The following is a 21,020-nucleotide window of genomic DNA, read 5'->3' as shown; positions in this document are numbered from 1 at the left end:
ATAATTCCAAAGTACCTAATTGGCTGTAAAGCACTATAGGATGTGCTGAGGTTGTGAAAGGCACTATATAAGTTCTTTCTTTATGTAAAGACTGCAATCTCTGTAAAAGAGGTCTGTACGTAAAGATATTTATTCTAGCTGAGCATCTGTGTTATCCTACAAGCTGATGGCTGGCTGATCACTGTTGGTTTTTGTGGGTGTGCAATTGCAACATGGAGCTGTGAGCTTTTGAGTGTGAAACTAAGCAAGGTTCAAGATCGCTACCAAGGGACTGGGTGAGAGAGACTAAAGCATTCCAGCGAGTATAATGAAGTATAACATCATAATTGTTAAAACTCTGATCTGATATTATAATGCACATAGAGGTCTGGGAAATAAAATAACATCTTAGTGCAGTCCATCTGCATAGTTCTATAGGGATCATCAACTTGAATAATTTGCACTATTAAAGTCTGATAATTAGAACATTTTCAGCAATGAACTGGGGAATTTTAAATATTTTGAAATTTGTTGGGCCATTACAATTGACTTCAGTAATTCTGGGCTAGAAAAAGAAAAACAAATCAACATGAATTCCTGCTCTTGATCACTTTTTAACCCACTGGAGAATGTGCATGTCTGTATGGAGGTCAGGGAGGATCTGATCGACTCAGCAGTGATGAACTCTACTGTTGAATAACCTTTGACACGGGTTGAAAGTGCGTATGCAGTCAATAGAACTGAATTAGCACAGAGAAACTTCATCTGCTTGTATACTGACTCTTTGTTCTGATTCCCATTTGGGCTGACTAACATCTGTGAGCTCACATTTACATTACTTATTGCTGCTGCCTTATCCTGTTCAACTTATGCCTGGCTTTTATGTTGTGGGCTGCCCCATCGTAACATCAGTAATCAGGTAGCCAGTTGATGGAAGTGGGTGGGAGTTGTATCCTACCGTTGATGGTCGGCACAGACTTGGTGGGCCGAAGGGCCTGTTTCAGTGCTGTATCTCTAAACTAAACTAATAGGAAGAAACTTGTTCCTTTAGCGGAGGGGTCAATAACCAGGGGCACAGATTTAAGGGAAGGGGCAGGAGGTTGAGAGGGGATTTGGGGAAAATTTCTTTCACCCAGAGGGTGGTTGGAATCTGGAACGCAGTGCCTGAAGGGGTGGTAGAGGCAGGAACCCTCACAACATTTAAGAAGTATTTAGATGTGCACCTGAAACGCCATAGCATACAAGGCCAAGTGCTGGAAATTGGGATTAGAATAGATAGGTGCTTGATGGCCAGCACAGACATGATGGGCTGAAGGGCCTCTTTCTGTGCTGTATAACTCTATGACTCTATGACTTATAATGATTCCTGCTCCAAAAACTCAGTAATTACACAGAGAACCAAGAAGCAGGGCTGCACTGATCTCATTGGGACCATGAGGTCTGCTTTCTGGAAAATCAGTGGCCATGTGGAGGCAGTACCCGGTACTTGGGGGATGGCAGGAATAAGGAAAGATGATGGTGCTGTCGCTCAGGATGGCATCACATGCGAGCCCGCCCGCCGGCCCCCTACATTGCCTGCGTGTGTTAGAAAAGAAACAAAATCAAGCTGTGCAAGCAGCAGCACAATGCATGTAGAGCAGGTCCACACATGACATAACTGTGGTATACCTTTAAGGGGCCTATTTAAAACTGCTGTGCATCACCAGACCAGGATGTGATGCATATACTCATGTAATCATCAAGCAGAATATAGGAGCAGTCCTAGAGACCAGATGTGTTAACTAGCCTCCCAAATATAGTTTCATCTCTTCAAATAAAAGAACCCACCTAATTGAGTTACCAACCCTCTTCGTGTGGTTAGTAGAAAACACAATATGGTGGTAGCTGCTGGTATTTGAAGATTTGATATGAAGATTTGACAGAAGCTGCAATGCTGAACTCCTCCACGTGCAACAGAATTTCCAGTGTTTGGAAGTTTGAAGACCTAACAAATACATTTGCAGTACTTACAGCAGCATGGAAGTCTCTGAGTGAGTAATTCTGCAACAACGTAGGCATCCAATACACAGCAGCTCCACTTGGTTGGGATGTCACACCTTGCTTCAACAGGCAAGCATCAGGTTCTGGTAAAACAACTGCAAATCGGGGAGTGTAAGTCTGAGTCCAACTGCTGCCACAGCTTGTGCAGGAACAGTTGTTAGAGAACTGACTTTGTGAGGTGTGGTGCGGGGCAGGACACCATTAACGGAAGCAACTACTTCTCCTGCAGGCCACCAGATCGGGAGTATCGGGGTGGGGCGCCCAAACGTTTGCGACAGGGCCAGGCAAAAGAGTCCGTTGAACAGTAGCCTCCATCAGCTTGAAAAAGGCTGAAAAAGACCATTAGACAATTTCTTTAGGCATTAGGGCGATTTCGCACCGAAACACAGCTTTGTGGGCAGGCCTAACAGAAGCGCAGGATGGCAACAACAGCTCCATCGATCCCAAGTTCAATAACAGGGTGTGGCCATCCAAGGATCTGCAAGTCAGTGGAGCCACAGAACTTAAGCCCTGAAGAACTGCGCAAGCCTGAATATTTGTTCTTGCCACAGATATCATTGAAACTCTTACAAATACTGACAGGATGACTACAAAATTCCCATCCCTGAATTGGAAGGCGGCAGACCTCCTTACTGAATTCAAATTGTTCAAGCAATGGATGGAAATAATTTCCTGGACCTGGTTGTCTCCGAACCAAACAAGCCATCAAGTAAAAACAGCCATAGGAAATGAAGATCTCCACAGACTGAACACATCAGGACTGTCGGAAGATGACCAAAAAGACCCAAGCAAAATATGGTCTACACTGGAAGACTTAAGCTTAATTTCTGCATACAATGTCTCAATGTAAGTCTTTCAGCCAGCAGCCCAAGGAGATGATAGATCAGTTTGTGAGTCACTGTAGAGGTAGGGGGCATGATTGCAACTTTTCAGGGCAGCATCATCAAGCTTGTGATAGCTTCTACCCCTATCGAAGCATATCAAAAGGATCTTTTGGACCAACCCAAAGGTTACAACTTGGAAGCACTGCTTGAAAGCTGACACAAGTATGAAGTAATCCTTATGGGTAGACAGAGTTTACAGGCTCTGTACCCTATGTCCACTATTGGCACAGCAGCCAGTTCAAACAAACCTGGTAAGGCGCGGTCTCAGACATGCACCCAGAAATTGTTCGGCTTTCCACGACATATGCCAGGCATGTGGCACCAGAGGACACTGGAAGTGCCAATGCAGAAAGCCAAAGCCACAGTTGGATGCAAGACAGGTACAGCATTCCAGCAAACAAAAGGACTGTACCAAATATCACAAACAGCAAATCCACGAAATGATCAACCAGACTGCAAGGTTGGATGAGGAGGATGACCAGAGTATTAACCCACACAGAGCAGGCATTCCATGCAGTCAATATCATATAACGTATTGATACCGTTATACCATTCAGAGTCTTTGCCACTATTCATATTATATGCCCACAGAAGCTTGGGAAATCTACAACATAGGAAGATAGGAAGATAGGAACAGGAGTAGGCCATTCAGCCCCTTGAGCCTGTCCTGCCATTCAATGAGATCATGGCTGATCCGCAGCCTAACTCCATATGACCGCCTTTGGTCCATATCCCTTAATATCTTTGTTTAACAAAAATCTATCTATCTCAGATTTAAAATTCACAACTGTTCTAGCTTCAACTGCTGTTTGCGGGAGAGAGTTCCAAATCTCTACCACTCTTTGCATGAGGAAGTGCTTCCTAACATCTCTCCTGAACGGTCTGGTCCTAATTTTTAGACTATGTCCCCTAGTTTTAGAACTCCATCCAGTGGCAATAGTGTATCTTTATCTAGCATGTCTTTTCCTGTTAATATCTTGAAGATTTCAATCAGATCACCCCTTAACCTTCTAAATTCTAGCGAAAACAGTCCTAATTTGTGTAATCTCTCCTCGTGACTTAACCCCTGTAGTCCAGCATTCATTCTTGTAAACCTACATTGCACTCCCTCCAAGGCCAATATATCCTTCCTAAAGTGTGGTGCCCAAAACTGCTCACAGTACTCCAAGTGGGGTCTAACCAGGGTTTTGTACAGCTGCAGCATAACCTCTGTGTCTTTATACTTCAATCCTCTAGATATAAAGGCTAGCATTCCATTAGCCTTTTGATTATTTTCTGCACTTGCTCGTGGCATTTTAAAGATCTATGCACCTGAACCCCCAAGTCTCTTTGGACATCCACTGTACTTAACCTCTTCCCATTTAGAAAGTACCCTGCTCTACCCTTTTTTGGTCCAAAATAGATAACCTCACACTTGCCCGCATTGAAATCCATCTGCCACAGTTTTTCCCACTCACGTAGTCTGTCAATATCTCTTTGCAATTTTATGTTATCCTGAAAACATGTACCCACAGAAGTGGAAAGTGATGGCTCAACCAACCAAGCTCACAGCCTACAACGGCTGAGATTCCACCCCTGGGATCCATCAGACTTGAATGTTACTACAACTCACCACCGTCATCCCAGCTATTCTACATTGTGGACACCGCAGGTCCAGTGATTGCAGGCCTACCAGCACGCAGAGACCTGACCTTGGTTTCCATTCATAGCATCAACACGACAATGACAAAGACAACAGACCACAAGGACAACTTTATCACCTCCGTAGCTAACCTAACATCGTTACACCCAGATAGGTTTGACAGTATTGGAAGTTTCAAAGATCAGGTAAGGAGGGGTCGAATGGTTCCCCTTGTTGCCCTTTCTTTGTTTGACCACAACAGGTTTACTTCTTTTTTGAAAAGGATATACTTGCCAATTCAGTGAGTGTTTAATTGTTTACACGTTGTGATCATAAAAAGAACCAATTGGACAGGTGTTCTTGAGTTTAACAAAGCAAGAAGTTAGCTTTATTACTTTATTATACTTAAACTGATCTAAGTAAAATAATAAAATACGCTCCAACTTTCTCTCTCTCTCTCACACACACATACAAATAAGTTACAGAGTGAGGAAGGGAGGATGGCTTGGTCAAATTAGAGTTCAGAGAAGTAATGGGGTATACACTCTATGGAAGTTGGTGACTTCAGGCTGAATTCGGTGGCCGTGCAACTTTCCTTTGGTGGTCCTGAGGCTTCCGATTTGAAGATGTGGATGGCTGATTTGGTGGTCCTCCTGGAGACAGTAGTGTGGCTTATTTCCCTCAAGGAGTCTCTGTCTGCAGCAGGGGCATCCTTGGGTGGTCACAGTCGCAAACAGGGTTCAAAGCTTGCAAAGTGTGTTGGAGAAAGAGAAAAGGAGGGACCCCACTCGGGTCTTCTCTCGTCAGCATCTAACTGCTTGTCCCCTTACTGCAGAGAAAACAGAAGCTTAAGCACATGAAGGGTGAGCCTTTCACATGACCGTCACCCAGTAATTCAAGCATGGTAGTTATCAGTGTGTATTCCTTCTTGCAACTTAATTAATCCATGTCTTAGGAATACCCTTCACTCAGCTAGGGTCCCATTGTTCAAGTGATTAGTTTTGAGTGGTTTGTCTCTATCAGTTGAATACCTCAGGTGATGGCCTTGATACCTTGCTAATGGGAACAGGATATGTGGTTTATTCAGATTTCCCAGGTCATTATCCTCTTTGCAGACATGCTGACTCCATCTCAATGTGGAAGGTACAGTGATGCAAATTGCATTGGAATGTGGAAGGTACAGTGATGCAAATTGGGGTAGCCATCTTTAGCTGCAAGCATCAAGTCACCATTAATCTCTGGTTTTTTAAAAATTCAATTCAGACTTCCAGCCGGTGGATTAAAAATCATCATTCAACACAAAGTACGTTTTTGTGACCAAACCGAAATAAAAGACATCTTACATATTGACCTCATGAGTTTCGGGCAGTATAAATGCCAGCAGCTGCAACAAGAAATGTCCAATGATCCCATATTACAACAATTATGGAAGACCATGATTGGCGGGTGGCCAGAGTCCTTCCAGGACATTCGAGAGATTTTAAGACCATTTTGGCCTTATAGAGATGAGCTCAGGATATCCCATAGTGTTATTTTCAAGGGAAAGCAAGTCCTTATTCCAGAATCCCTTAGACTTGACATCCTACAACAATTGCACCAAGCAAAATGGGGAAAAATCGAACCAGGAGACTGGCTAGAGAGACAGTATACAGGCCAGGGATGAATCAAGACATCGAAACAGCCGTGAGAGGATGCAAGGCATGTAAGCTTACATGCCCAGTTACCACAAAGAACCATTATTAACTCACATAGTACCCGCACATCGATGGACCGGAATTGCAACGGATCTCTTCAGCATTCGTGGAGATGATTTCTTGGTTGTGACTGACTGTTTCACAAAATTTCCCATTATCCATTGGTTACATGACACATCCAGTGCAGCCATTGCAGACACACTGAGTTCAATTTTTAGCCTGTTTGGGGCACGGCCAGAAGCTGTTCCGGACAACGGACCCCAATATATTGGAAAACCATTCAAGGCGATGTGTTGAAAGCGTGGACTTGACCATACTATCTCAGCACCACACTATCCCAGGTTCAACGGCATGGCAGAACGTAGGGAACGTACAGGAAAGTCCATGATTATAAAATATCGACAAACTAAACATGATTTGCACATTGCAAAGCTACACCTTGCAGTGGTACCACTCACTGCAACCATTCCTTCACCAGCAGAATTATTGTTCAGCAGACAAGTGTGAACAACCCTTCCCAGTCATCATTCATTGATACTTCCAGGAGTATGAGATGCATTCATTGAAAAACAGGGGAAGCTGAAGGATGCACACGACTGGCATGCAGACAAAGTATTACCCAACTTAAACATTGGACAATAGGAACAAATACAACACCCAACAGATGGAACATAGAATCCAACATAAATGATAGCATCTGTCCAGAACCATGATCATATCAAGTACGAACACCCAACGGCTTATCATTGCAAAGTAACTGATGCCAAATAAGGGAAGTACCAGAACACGAAACACCAAATAAACCCATCGCAAGTAGAACATGACTAAGACATGATCCAAGCACAACACTCTTACAGACAACCAGAATTTGTGAGAACATACAGCGATCTCAAACCAACTTCACAGTAACCAAGTCTGGGCATATCAACAAACCACCATTACGCTTCACTTGTGCAATCGCATTTCTAAACACAAAACAATTTTCTCTTGATGTAATGTAAATAGTTCTGATTATTTAGAGATACAACTTTAAGTTAGTAAAAAGGGGATGTTGTGATATGCCTTTAAGGGACCAGTGCATCACCAGACAAGATGTGATGTATATACTCATGTAATCATCAGGTAGAAGATAGGACCAGTCCTAGAGACTGGATGTATTAACTTGCATCCCAGATATTGTTGTATATAGTTTCATCTCTTCAAATAAAAGAGCCTGCCTAATTGAATTACCAGTCCTCTTCGTGTGATTGGGGTGTTTGTGTAAAGTAGAAAACATAACAATAACTGCCACAAAATGAAAGCCACCTCAGTCCCAGGAGACCTCAATAACAACAAAACAGCCTGCTATCACACATGATCCACTGCTGAGATAGCATCTTGGAGGATCACAGGACTATATGTACATGCACGTTTTCACAAGTTAGCAGCAAAAGGAAGTACAGTGCTAGGAAGCATCGGCACATACGCAGTATGGCTTGACATTAATATATGGCTGCAGTAACATTATTTTTCATGTAGACATCCTTCCTGGCAAGGATGAAGAATTGCTTGTATTAGCTGGGTTGAATGGGAGCTTGCAAGTTGATGTACAAAGAGAAGGGTCCATGGCATAAAGGCAGATTTTTTCTGGGGAGGGTAAAAACATAGGCAGTGTAATGAGAGGCTTTGTATGTTGTCTGATGCAACATAAATGAGATGTGTGGAATTCAGTTGATTGAAGATCTCAAACAGGTTCATTAACAGCTAACAAGTATATACAGTGCAGAGCTAACTATTTACATGACTTGCCTCTCAGTGTTACAGTTACAGAGTGAGACTGGCATGTAGTCACATGACAGCATCCTGGTACTCAGCTAAGATCTTAAAGGTACATTACTCTTAAAGACAATCACACAACAGGCAGGAGTTCATGCAGTGGCTAAATGTGCTAGTCAAGAGAATGTCTCCTGTGTGGGTGTGGCATGAAAGTGTCTCCCAGGCAGCACTATAAGGGCTGTCTGACTTCAAGATGTTGGGAGTTTAGATAAGGAGAGGCATTACACAGAGCTTCACCACTATCAAAGCTTCAAAGAGGCTTGTGTCTACCCAGATCAGTGGACTTACTGAAGCAGTGTTCAGTAGCAGGAACATGGTTGAAATTGGCACAGATAAGGCTGTTTGCGCTCACAATGGAGCCACATCCAGTACCACCCTGCAGCAACCCCCCCACGCCCCCCCCCCCCCCCCCCGCCCCATTCTCCAATGATAAATATTGGCATGAAAGGTGCCTTAAAAAGGAGTGTCAAATCCAAACTATTTTCTCACTCGTAATTATTGACAGCTTTTGCTTTGGCAAGTGAAGATTTACAGGGTTGAAAGGAAAGGCATTTTATAGTAATTAAAACATTACAACAGTTTGAGAATAGTTGAGAAATTTACCAAACATGGCAAGTGGTGCAGCATTGTATTGGTTGGTGATTAGTTTTTGGATCACCTCCCTTATGGGACCAATGCACTTCCGGCCATCTCCAATCTGACCTGGTTTACAGACACACCTGGACAGTACGAAAACAAGCACAAATAAATCAATCACTTTGATCTAATGAAAGTTGCACTGATATTATGCACAGTTCAATACATTCAGAAGAAATTTAAAAGAATGGTTCTTCCTTGTGAAAGCTAAACTCAGGTTATTTAATGATTTAGTTGCTTGTACTCAAAACATTAATTTGCAAGCTGGATTCGGGCAAAGCCAAATCAAAGATCTGTCTGTCAGTGATGGAAAGGTGAGAATTTAGAAGACACTTATATTGGCCTTGCCAGCTAAAGCTGGATATGGAGCAAAGGCGGATAAATGGAGTTGAGGCATATATCAGCCATGATCTAATTGAATGGCGGAGCAGGTTAAAGTGGCTGAATGATCTACTCTTGTTCCTAATGATTCCATGATATTGTTTCAGCTTCACTGCCAGAATTATGCTACTTTTACAACTTCAGAAGATCAAAGAGCCAGCATGGACTCGATGGGCTGAATGGCCTCCTTCTGTGCCATAAATTACTATGACTATGACTACATTCTCATTGGAAATGACAAAAAAAGACTTGCATTTATATAGCATCTTTCATGACCGCTGGCTGCCTAAAAGCACTTGATAGCCAACAAAATATTTTTGAAGTGTAGTCACTCTTGTAGATAACGTTTGCCAATTTGCACACAGTCAACTCCCACAAACATCAATGTGATAATGACTAGATAATCTGTTTCTTTTTGCAATGTCGATTGAAGGATAAATATTGGCCAGGACACCAGGGAGAACTCTGCTGCTTTTCTTCAGAACAGTGCTGTGAGTTCTTTTCCATCCACTTCAGCAGGCAGATAGGGCCTCAGGTTAGCATCTCATCTGAAAGACAGCACCCCCAACAGCACAGCACTGGAATATCAGCTTTGATTTGTGTGTTCAAGACCTGGAATGGGACTTAAATGCACAACCTTCTGAGTCAGAGGCAAGTGTGCTACCCACTGAGCCACAGCTGACACCAAAAGTAAAGAGCAAAATCTTCATGAATACATTTGAGATGTCACTAAAACAACAACAGCAACTTGAATTTATATAGTGCCTTTAATGTAATAAATAGTTGCAAGGCACTACATAGAGGCATTTTAAAACCAAATATGGCACTGAGCCACATAAGAAGATATTAGGGCGGATGAGCAAAAGCTTGGCCATACAGGTAGGTTTTAAGGAGCATCTTAAAGGAGGAAAGCAAGATAGAGAGGCAGACAGGTTTATGGAGGGTATTCCAGTTCTTAGGGTCATTCTATATAATAAGAAATATAATAAACATCAGGGCAGCCATATTTACAGCCTCGTGAAGCCATAGGAAAGCTTAACACAAAGATTACATGCAACTACTTCAGAAATCTTCTCTGGTCATTCCACATTCTACTAATGAATGCTCGTGCTGGGCCCATTCACTTAAAAACCCATAAACAAACCCTTTCTGCATGGCTTCCATTGGTCCCTTTCTGGACCATTGGTTCAGCTGCTTAATTCCTACAAAAACTGGGACAAGCATGCACTTCACATGGTCCGGCCATTTCTCCATGGAGGTTCCAATTGAGGTCCCACAACTGGAGTTTTGCATATTTAAACATCCTCCTGCCTTTTTGGGGCTGAAATCCAGGGTGCCCATTTTAAGACCTGACTGAAAATGGAACCAGGTGAGCAAATGAGTGTCCAAAGTTCCCACTGGATTTTCCTCTACCAGTCAGTCATATTTCAGGTGAGAAGTAAGCGACCAACAGTTGAAAATCCACCCCACCCCCACCTTCCTCCCATATTTTAGTCAATGCTACATACATTATTTGGCTGAGCACCTGTATATTTTGGGTTTACCATATGCATTATGATATTATACCTGTGAATATTCAAATCATAACCTACTCTAGCAATCTTCACTATCTGGAAATAATGTGGAACAGGTTTCAACAACAGTCTCAAATATCGAGGTATCTGCTGGTAAACACTTACTCAAAATTTCCTGGCGACACCGTGACACACTTTGCTGTCTGATGACACAGAGACGGCTTGCAAACATCTTTCAAGATGCAACCTTCTGAAGAATTCTTGCTGATGAATCCATCTTTGCACATGCAAGAAGACTTTAGAAAAGAAAGGAAATTTCCATGGAAATCTTCATCTGCGATAAACTCAGCAGAAGCCGCACATATTTAATTTGAAAACATGCATGGACCGGACAGGTTTCTCTTATTCTTTCCCACTCTTGTCCACAGTTCCAAAGGTGTGAACCATTCTCCTGTACCCAATGAAAGTGGTCATTCTTTAATTAGGAGACTTGACACTGAGTACTGGATGACATTTTGATTGTGAGACATCACTGCCTTGCCCAAGTCTGTCATGTTGCTTACAACATGTATATTCCTGCAGACGTTACTGGACATTGATCAGGAGTGGAAATCTTGGCTGCTTTCCCCCTCTGTGGCCGAAAGGTGTAGAGGCCAGTTGCAGAGCTCCCTAGTACCCCTCCCTCTCCCCTCACTAGACAAAATCAACTCGATCAGAACAAGACCAGAGATTTATTATCAACCAGATTATCAGGGAACTGAACCAAACATGTTAATCTAAATTACTTCGATTTCAGATCATTTAATAACAAAACTTTAATTTTTGTGAATAATCAACAGGCAGTTCTTTAATTTAAAAAGTTAATAATATGCATATTGAATCTAGTACTTAATTAAATGTACCTTGCCCGGTCCCTCATACTTGCACAAAGTAGAATTTTCCGGGCAGCTGCCATTATCTACACTGCAAGGATTTATTGGCAAACAAAGCTTTCCATTTCCATGGTAACCGGGACGACAGATGCATTTGTATTTTCCTTCACCAAAGTATTCACACTCTGCATTCTTGTCACAGATGTTTGTAGTACATGGATTTATCGCTAGAGTGCAGAATAACAAATAAAGGATTTAATTAAAAAATATTGAACATTAATTTCTCAGACAAATGCTTTATGCGTTAACTCATATCAAGTTTTCAAAATTGACTGCTCAAAGTGGGTGAAAGGCCTTATATAAAGAGTTCACCAACACAGAGTATGGTTAACAAATACCCACATTTGCACTGTGCATCATACACTCATTAATATAAGTAAAGCCATTGTTTAATGCTTGTGGTATGCTACCACCTACATCCAAAAGTATTGGTAAAGTTTTCCATCATTTAACTATAAGATCAGGTTCCATGCAAGTGTGAACATGACCTAGTGAGGCCACATATACAGTACTGCACATAGTTCTGGTCTCCATTCTATTAAACAGGACATCAAACCATTGGCGGGAGTGCAAAAAAGAGCTTTAGAAGAATGGTACCAGAACTGAGAGATTACCACTATCGGGAAAGATTGAACAGGTTATGACCTTTTTCTTTAGAGAAGAGAAGATTTAGAGTAAACTGAGAGCAACCTTTAAAATTATAAATGGGTTGGACAGGGTAGATGTTAAGAGAATGTTTCCGCTTGTGGGCGAATCCAAAAGTAGGGGTCATAAGTAGAAGATAGTTACTAATAAATCGAATAGGGAAATCAGGAGAAATTTCTTTACTCTGAGAATGGTTACAATGTGGGACGCGCTACCACAGGAAGTGATTGAGGCAAATGACTTAGATGCTTTCAAAAGGGAATAGAAAGGTGTGCTGAAAAGCTGTGATGCGGTAAATGGAATGGGAGGAGACTCATGTGGAATGTAAATGCTGGCATAGATTGTTTGGGCTGAAGGGCCTGTTTCTGTGCTGTATATTCTATGTAAGGATGTGTATCAGAGATACACATGCAAAAACATCAAGGGGACACAAAAGATATTTGATGATATGTCATTATACTTTCAAAGACAAAATAAATCCTTACAGTACGCAGACAAATTGCTGAAATTTCGGTAGAGAAGGAGGCCATTTGGCCCATTGAGTCTATAATGAGCCCAGCTTCACATAAAAATGATTACATAATTTCATTCTCCTACTCTTTCCTCAAATCTTTTAGCAATTTTCCTCCTGAATTGTTTATCTAGGTCACTCTAACATGCCATGACTGAGTCAACTTCAATCTAATGAATTCCATATTGTAATAAACCTTTGTGTGAAAATATTTCTGCTAAATTCCCTCTTTGTTTTTTTTTAGTATCAATCTTAAGTTTATGTTTGCTGTTACTAATTCACTGCATTGGTAAAGAAAAACTTTCATTACTTACTCTTTCAAATTCTTTCCAAACTTTGAACATTTTTATTAAGGCCTGCCTGCATTCATGAATACATTTTTATTAAGGCCTTGTCTGCATTCATGAATACAGTTCTAGTTTTTTTATGTCTCTCATTGTAAATACATCCTCTCATCTCTGATATCCTACTAGCAAATATACACAAGGTTAGATTGTTGCGAAATTGCTGATCTCTTAATTCCTGGAAGGCCTGTGTTTTAGCGATATCATTCCATAACTCATTCTCTGACTTTGCTTGTTTTTTATTACAAAGATCAGTGTTTGTTCAGGAAATGAGTTACCTTGTTGGGGAATCAAATCGCTTGGAGTTGGCACCATTACAGGGCATTTGCTTACAAATGGTGTTACCCGCACATCTTTGGTAACTCAGGCACACACAGAGCAATGTTCATAATGGATACTAGAGTCTGCAATCACTTGGTGTTACTTACAGTATATCTACAGTATTTCATCACCAGACCCAGCATCTGGGCACAACATGGGCAAGGAGATTAACTGAATATGTTGCCTATTACTGCACAATGGCAATCTGTGATGGCCAGCATGTTATATTCAGCATATCCTCACAGGAATGAAGGGGCAACAGTGACTCATTATCACAATATCTATTTGCTTTTTAACATATGTTTGAGACTGGTCTGGGACTGCTCCTGCCACAACTGTTTATATGACTGAAGGAGGCCATTAGGTTCATCGTACCTGTGCCAACTGTCTGAATGATCATTCGGTGCCATTCCTTTATCCTTTCCCTATCCCCGTTTTTTTTCTTTTTCAAATATTTTATCCACTTCCATTTCATGGATTCTGCTTCCAACATTATTTTTGGTGAGGCCTTCTGTTTCTTAACAACATTTTCTACGGAAAAAAAATTCTTCTAACCCTTCCCTTCATTCTTTTGTTGATTATCTTAAATGTCTCTCATTACCCACTTATTACTTTACCTTATCAGTAATTTCTCATTATTTTGAACACCTGTATCAGATCTCCTCTGTTTCTATTCAAATGAAATGGAGATCCCTAACCAGGCACCCTAGCTAGAACAAATTAAGAAAAATATAACAGCTAAAGTGTAAAGTGTTTACACAACATTGCAGCGAACAAAACAATAAACTGATCTACAGCAGAAAGGCATAACCACCAGAAAACGAAAGAAAAAATGGAGAGTGTGGAGAATACAGATGAAAACATCCAGATGGGACTCCATCCCACTTAATAAATGCACTGTACAAATAAGAGGAGCAGCAGCAAATACCTCTGTTAAAGTCAGCAGGAAAGGTTTTAAAAACTAAAATCATGAAACTGCCAAAAACTTTCCATTCTCAAAACTGCAGCAAAATTCTCTCCAACTGGTAAGTGCCGAAAGGGTAAACTTTCTTACCTATGCAAGTCCTTGCAATTTCCTGAAAACCAGGCATACACTTGCAGCTTAAAGTCCCCGTCTTTTCTTCTACGCATTGTGTGTTGTTTCCACATTGCAGGGACTTGCAAGCAGGGACCTCTGAGGAAAAGCAACAAGCATTTATTTCCATTCTTTTCATGCTGGGTCTGAATTTAGGGATGAAGTGGGGCAGCACTGCAAGCAGCAACTGTCTCACCACATCAGTAAATAAATCTCATTGATTTTGGGCTGTCTTTTGCTGTGAATAAAACAATCCCATCACCCATAACCCAAAATTAAAAATACAATTTCAATCCAGGGAAATCTTTAAACTAAATATTATAAAAATTGAAAACACCGTAACCGCTGTTCCTAATACATAGTAATAGTAAACCTAGATTCCCACACAGTTTTCAAAGCATACTACAGTCATTGTGGACACTCACTGGCAGGCAAGCATTCCCAGGCCAGGCACAACAAGGCCAGAGCAAAGTTCATTCTGCACTTTTTCTACAACGTCCCTCCCTTCCCACATGTCAAGAAAGCCCGACTGAAACAATGTGCAGGATTTTCCTTCCGGGGGCGGGAGATGGAGTTAGGGACTGTTTCTGCATCCCTCAAATTCACCCGGGAGGAAACAGTCACTGGCCCCAATTTTGACTGGCTGTGCCAGTATTTTCATTCCCCACTCATCTCCCTTCCTGCCCCTGGTGGGACCTGAAAATTCAGCCCAAAATTTTATTCCCTTCTACTTCCCATTTCAATCTTTGAGATTTCCAATTTAATGACATGGAGGCTTTTCACCAGGAATGTTCCTCCCAGCAGGGAGCGGTGACTTTCACCTCAGTAGTCTACACAGATTTGAAACCTAGTACTAGACATGCAAGTGCCAATTTCTGTGTTGCCTGGCTCCCAGATTTCCCAACCTGCTGCCATGCATCTCATAGTAGTTGTCTTGAGCATAAAAGTGACTTAGGTGACTTGCCTTCTAACATATGCCATAGTATTTGGATCCCATTCAATGTCTTACCTTATGTAAACAGCAAAGATTAGTGGGACTAACAACTGCCAACCTTCTGTGTTGGTTAACAGTATTAATGTATAACCGAGTTTCAATACTTTTAAGTGCTAATCGCCAGAGAGAGGCAGTGCACTGAAGTAAATTGGCACTCTGAGAAATCTTGCAGTTTTTCTCTAAAACATACACAGGATAAAAGAGCCAAACCAGTCGAAGTAGGGAAATTCATAATAAAGTTAAGTGCAAACAACAACTTTCTCTAGTAAACGTTAAAGCCCATTCCCATCCTATCACTTAATTTAATAAGTATACTTTAGCAAGTTGCAAAACATGCCTAAAATATACAGGTAAACTGCTTGTGAAGAACTATTTTTACATCAGTGTTTTTTTTTAAGGACATAAGAACATAATAAATAGGAGCAGGAATAGGCCATTCGGCCCCTGAAGCATGTTCTGCCATTCAGTAAGATCATGGCTGAACTGATTTCCTGCCAGCCCCCACCACCCCTGCCCACCCCCCTGCCCCCCATAACCCTTGAAAATGACCTTCCTTTTTTTAAAGGATTTTTCTTCACTTCTTTTGGGGGACTGCTGTACCTCGCACCTTCACAGGTCTCTTTGAGGTCTTCATCAACCTGAAACCAGCTACCAGGAGTTACAGAATGGCAACCAAAGGTTATTTTCCCTCTGATTTACACTCCCACCGTATGAGGAGATGCCTGCCCTCTGCTTACTGTTTCTGCACAGTGGTGAGGCCCAAATCGCAAAAGCTGCAAATGAAAGGATTCCAGCTGAGACCTGTTTTCTACCACTTTGTGGTGCAACATTCTGGGTGCTCTGATACATTAGGGATAATTATAACCTAACTTGCCAGGGGAAAACCCATGAGATCAGGTGGAGCATTGATTTTACACCCTGCCCAACATTACTCCCCCTTGGCCTCAATGGAGAGTAAAATTGGACAGAGTGTAAAACCAACATTGCACCCGATCTCTCCAGATTATTGAGATAGGTTAAAATTGCCCCCCTTATGCCACCTTAGTGTTTTTAATCTATCTACATTAAGAAAGCATACCTTGGTCACATTTTGGCCCAGTGTAACCAGAAAAGCAAATGCAGCTTCCATTTCCAGTAATCCCATTACTGCAGACTCCGTGTACACACCTGCATCCTTCAAACAAACACAGCCAATACCAATGTAGTTAAAGATAGTAAACATCATTCTAAATATCCATCCTGTTTGCCAGCAAATTATGGGTTTTTAATAGCACACAGTTAAATGCTTTTAAGGAATTTTAAATACAGGCATTGTGACAATCATTTGAATGAGACTACAAACTCTATAATGGTAGATCCATGCAGACTAGGAATGTACAGGTCTGATCCACACATCAGTACTGAATTGTCTGCTCCCAGCCAAGATTCTACAATTGGCTTCAGTGGTTGTGGGCGAAGGAGAGGAAAAGCAGCTTGAGTTCCCTCTGCTTGGATATTATCCAGTGATCCCTTATGGAAGTATGAACATTGGGTGAGGACAGGATTGGGGCTGGTTGCGATGTCTGCACAGTTGAATAGCCTGTCAACACCCACAGTCAAGACACTTGAGAGAGGCCTTGGCAGACGTGCAGTGTCTGTGTAATCATATCCTAACAAGGAATCATGGCCTTCAGGAGAACTGGGGATTTCAGAAAATTGGGGGACAAATTAACAGGAAAAAGTCAATATTAATTGGTGCTTACATTAATATAAAAGCAGCCCATTCTACAGGATGAAAGATTCTCGATTCATAATCCAGAATTCACAGGCTGCCCAACAGACAAGCTACCTCCCCAACACTGGTGGACTGGCTGCAAAAGCCATTTTTTTGTTTACATTTTAAAAAGTTGGAAAGAGGGTGCCTCCATTTTGAAGTGCCCTCTCCCTTACTTACCTGCCATCACAGCCTTCTGCTGCTTTTAAGCTGGAAGGCCTTGGATTGGCCCTTCAGTTTCGAGAACCCGCCCACCATCTTTAATTGGATGGTGAGGCTGCCCTCTGGCCATTAATTGGCCGCTCCAGGAAAAATCCCAATGAGTGCTTCACATACAGTGCCGGCTTCTGACCCCCATTTGGACCTGACAGAGGGGTTCAGAAGTCCAGAGGGAAAATACAGCCACATATGTTTATTCACTGTAACTAGGCTTTGACTACTAAATTATCTCTCCTTGTCCTGTACAGGATTAAAGCAGATCCCGAGAGACTGCTGGCAACCTTTGAGGAGCACTCAGAGGATGCGCCTTCCCATGACTCTTCTGCACCTTCCACCAGCGCAGATACTTTCACCTTGGTGGGTATCCACTCAGCTTTACAATCAGGGTCATCAGCTGGTGAGAGCACCACACACACACACCCGAGCAGCTGACTGAGGCCAAGACAGCCAAGGTGACTGACAGGCAGAGGACTGTGGGTGACCAGGCCCATGCTGATCCTCAGGGTGATGACTGCTGCCATGTCCCAGGTATATGAGCGCATGGCTTCATCCTTCGAGAGGTTGGCAACCCTCTTGGAGAGCCACATTCCTCAGATGCACCATGACCTACAAACCCTCGCATTCTCACCTTCGCAATGAGTTCAGATCAGCATTGGCAGGGTGAGAGAAAGACCAGGAGCCTAGAGATGTTCCCTGCTCTTAGGCGTTCTCTGGTGAGCAGGGAGGTTCAAACAAGCCTTGAGTGCGAGGAGGAGAGGATGCACTTCACATCTGGGGACTCCCCTCAGGGCAATTCAAGTTTGGACACTGACTTCTCAGCCCCTCTGCCAGTGAGTCCAGCTCCAGCAACCGCAATGCCTGAGGACAGTCCTGCACCAGTGCAGGAAACCTTCAGGCAGCTGGGGCCCTCCAGGCCTCAGGCACCCAGACGACGACTACTGAAGTCATCCCAGGCCAAGGGGCATCCTGATCAGCAGCCTGCCTCCAGCCCAGCTGCTTGCACAGAGGTTACACATGCAGGAGCACCCGCAAACCTCTTAAAAAAACACCTACACATGTGAGAATTCACGGGTGACACAACTATGTCATGTTTACTTTAATTAAATGTTCTTTTGTGCCAATCATTAGCCTTCAATGTCTGTAAATCATATTCCAACATGCCTCAATTGTGACTCTCTAAATTGCAACATAACCCTTAGAGCACTGACAATGTGACTTACAGACATCATTACCATGGCAATGTGCGTGAAGAAGTATTCTACGAATGCTCTCCCATGGGCACTAGCGCACATTTTGCTGGCCTTCATTCAGGTGAGACAGATGTTATGGAGGCGGAAGACTACATACACGATGGTCAGTATATTCGGCACTCTTATTGTGTTGACATCAGGGTTGTTGGAAACGGGTCATCATAAGGTTGCTCACCACGTCTGGCCTCCATCGTCATCCTCTTCCATAGCTGCTTGGCCATGGCTCTCCTCTGCATCCTCTTCGTCGGAGTATGTTTGGTACTCATGCACATCTTCCTCATGTAAGGCCTCCCCCCTCTGAAGTACAATATTATGTAGAGCGCAGCAGACCATGACAAAATGAGCAACGCTCGCTGCAGCATACTGCAGGGTTCCACCAGATCTATCAACACATTGGAACCTCATCATTAGCAGCCCAATGGCCTGCTCAATGGTCGCTCGGGTGGAGCCGTGGCAAGTGTTGTACCTCTCCTCCGCATCATTTCTGGGGTTCCTCACTGGCGTCAGAAGCCATGTTTTCAATGGGTAGCCCTTGTCCCCAAGAATCCACCACTGAAGGCAAGTGGGGGGAGTGAAAAGCTGTGGCACCTGGGACTGGTGAAGTATATCGGAGTCATGGCAGCTTCCTGGGAAGAGGGCACACACTTATAGAAAATGCTTTCAGTGGTCGCAGACCAGTTGAACGTTGATTGAATGGAACCCCTTGCTGTTGATGAAGGTGGTTGGTCCATGGGATCTTTAATGGCCACGTGTGTACAATCAATTACACCTTGCAACTGGGGAAATCCAACGATGGCCCCAAATCCGATGTCCCTCTCCGTCTGATTCTCAGGGTCTGTCCCATAGTGCACATCGTCACTGGCCCTCTTCTACAGGGTATTGGTCACCTCCTGGATGGAGATTGAGAGACCTCACCACACATGGTGGATCCCTAGAATGATTTTGATGCATAAAAGTTGAGTATCACAGTAATCTTGAGGGTCACAGGCAGACAGTGACCAACAGATTCCACTGGTCGCAATTCGTTGTGCAGAAGGCCACATAGGCCTGTGACGGCCTCCCTGGACAGCCATAGTCTTTGTTGACAGTGTCGCTCGGACAGCTGCAGGTAGGTTATGTGAGTCCTGCAGACACTCTGGTATACTTGGGTTCTTCTTGGTCTTGCTGGCTACTGGTATTCGCGTCTTAGAGCTTCTGGCTGAACCGCAGCTGTCTCTTGGGCTTGCCTCCAGCGGAGGCACCTCAACACACCAAGGGGCAGGGGTTGGCAACATGTCCGTGCACGGACACGTGTCTATGGTAAAAGATTTTGAGGTCTGTGACTGGTAATTTTAGGGATGAGAAGTTTCCCATTGGCTTCCATTGGAAACGTGACCAGATAATCTGTTTTGATGGTGTTAGCTGAGGGACAAATTTTGGCCAGGACACCAGGAAAATTCCTTGTGCCACTCTTCAAATCCAGGGCAGGCAGGGCCTAGGTTTAACATCCTATTGGAAAGTCAGTAACTCTGGCAGTGCAGTACACCCTCAGTACTGCACTCAAATGTCAGCCTAGGTTATGAATTAGAAAGCTGATCCATCTTGTCCAAAGTATCCAATCACTACAGGAGATGTTCAGTTAGTCTGTAATCCATGTATATCAGGGTTTACCTCCCTGTAGATTGTTCTGACCCAAGACAAATAGAAGGTGCTGATACAGCCACTAGCATAATAAAACCCCCTGACACTATGTCCATAGTGGCATTCATTATCATCAGTAGATACTGGTTATTTCAGTAGATTTAAATTAAATACTGTAATAAAAAATATTTGCATAACTGTCATACAGTCAGCCAGAATAATGTTTCAATAAAGGAGCTGAAGAGGTTTTGAATTGCTTCAAGTGGATGCCAGGAGCTTTACAGAACTGCAATCATCGCTCTGAGTGCTGATTGTTTCAACAATGATCCAATGTCACTCACACTTCTAATGAACAGAACAAAAAACAAAATACTGCAGATACTGGAAATCTAAAGTGAAAATAGAAAATGCTGGAAGCATTCAGCAAACCAGGCAGCATCGGTGGAGAAAGAAACATAAACTTAACATTTCAGGTCAACATTAGAACTGGAAGATGCTACGGATATTATACCAGGGGGTGCAGAACGTTCTACCAGTCATGCATCAATAAAGGATCCCCATTCAAAGCACCGGCCCACACTTCCCCAATTTCCAAAAGCTCTGGTGCACCCATCCTAATTTACTAGCTCCTGCCATGGGAGAGGAAATGGGAGTGGTGGTTAATGTCTGAAGTTGTTAAAGTCAATGTTAAGACCCGAAGTCTGTGAAGTCGCTAGTAGAAAGATGAGGGGGTTGTTTTGATGAAAGGGTGAAACATGCGCTAAATGAGTGTTCTGCTAATAAGACACATTT

General features: G+C 42.8%; 1 protein-coding gene across 1 annotated transcript in view; it reads right to left on the bottom strand.

The window, feature by feature from the left end:
* LOC137380165 (stabilin-1-like) overlaps positions 1–21,020 on the bottom strand; it is a 257,422-nt gene that overhangs the window by 208,935 nt on the left and 27,467 nt on the right. Inside the window, exons 6-10 of the mRNA XM_068051908.1 lie at positions 16,465–16,560; positions 14,372–14,491; positions 11,467–11,663; positions 10,730–10,860; positions 8,637–8,752 (exon numbers count right to left, since the gene is read on the bottom strand). Of these exons, the coding sequence (XP_067908009.1) occupies positions 8,637–8,752; positions 10,730–10,860; positions 11,467–11,663; positions 14,372–14,491; positions 16,465–16,560 (660 nt within the window). The remainder of the gene's footprint in view (positions 1–8,636; positions 8,753–10,729; positions 10,861–11,466; positions 11,664–14,371; positions 14,492–16,464; positions 16,561–21,020) is intronic.

This window comes from Heterodontus francisci, chromosome 19, assembly GCF_036365525.1.
Source record: "Heterodontus francisci isolate sHetFra1 chromosome 19, sHetFra1.hap1, whole genome shotgun sequence".
Classification (NCBI taxonomy): Eukaryota; Metazoa; Chordata; class Chondrichthyes; order Heterodontiformes; family Heterodontidae; genus Heterodontus; species Heterodontus francisci.
This window is presented reverse-complemented; position numbering and strand designations above follow the sequence as displayed.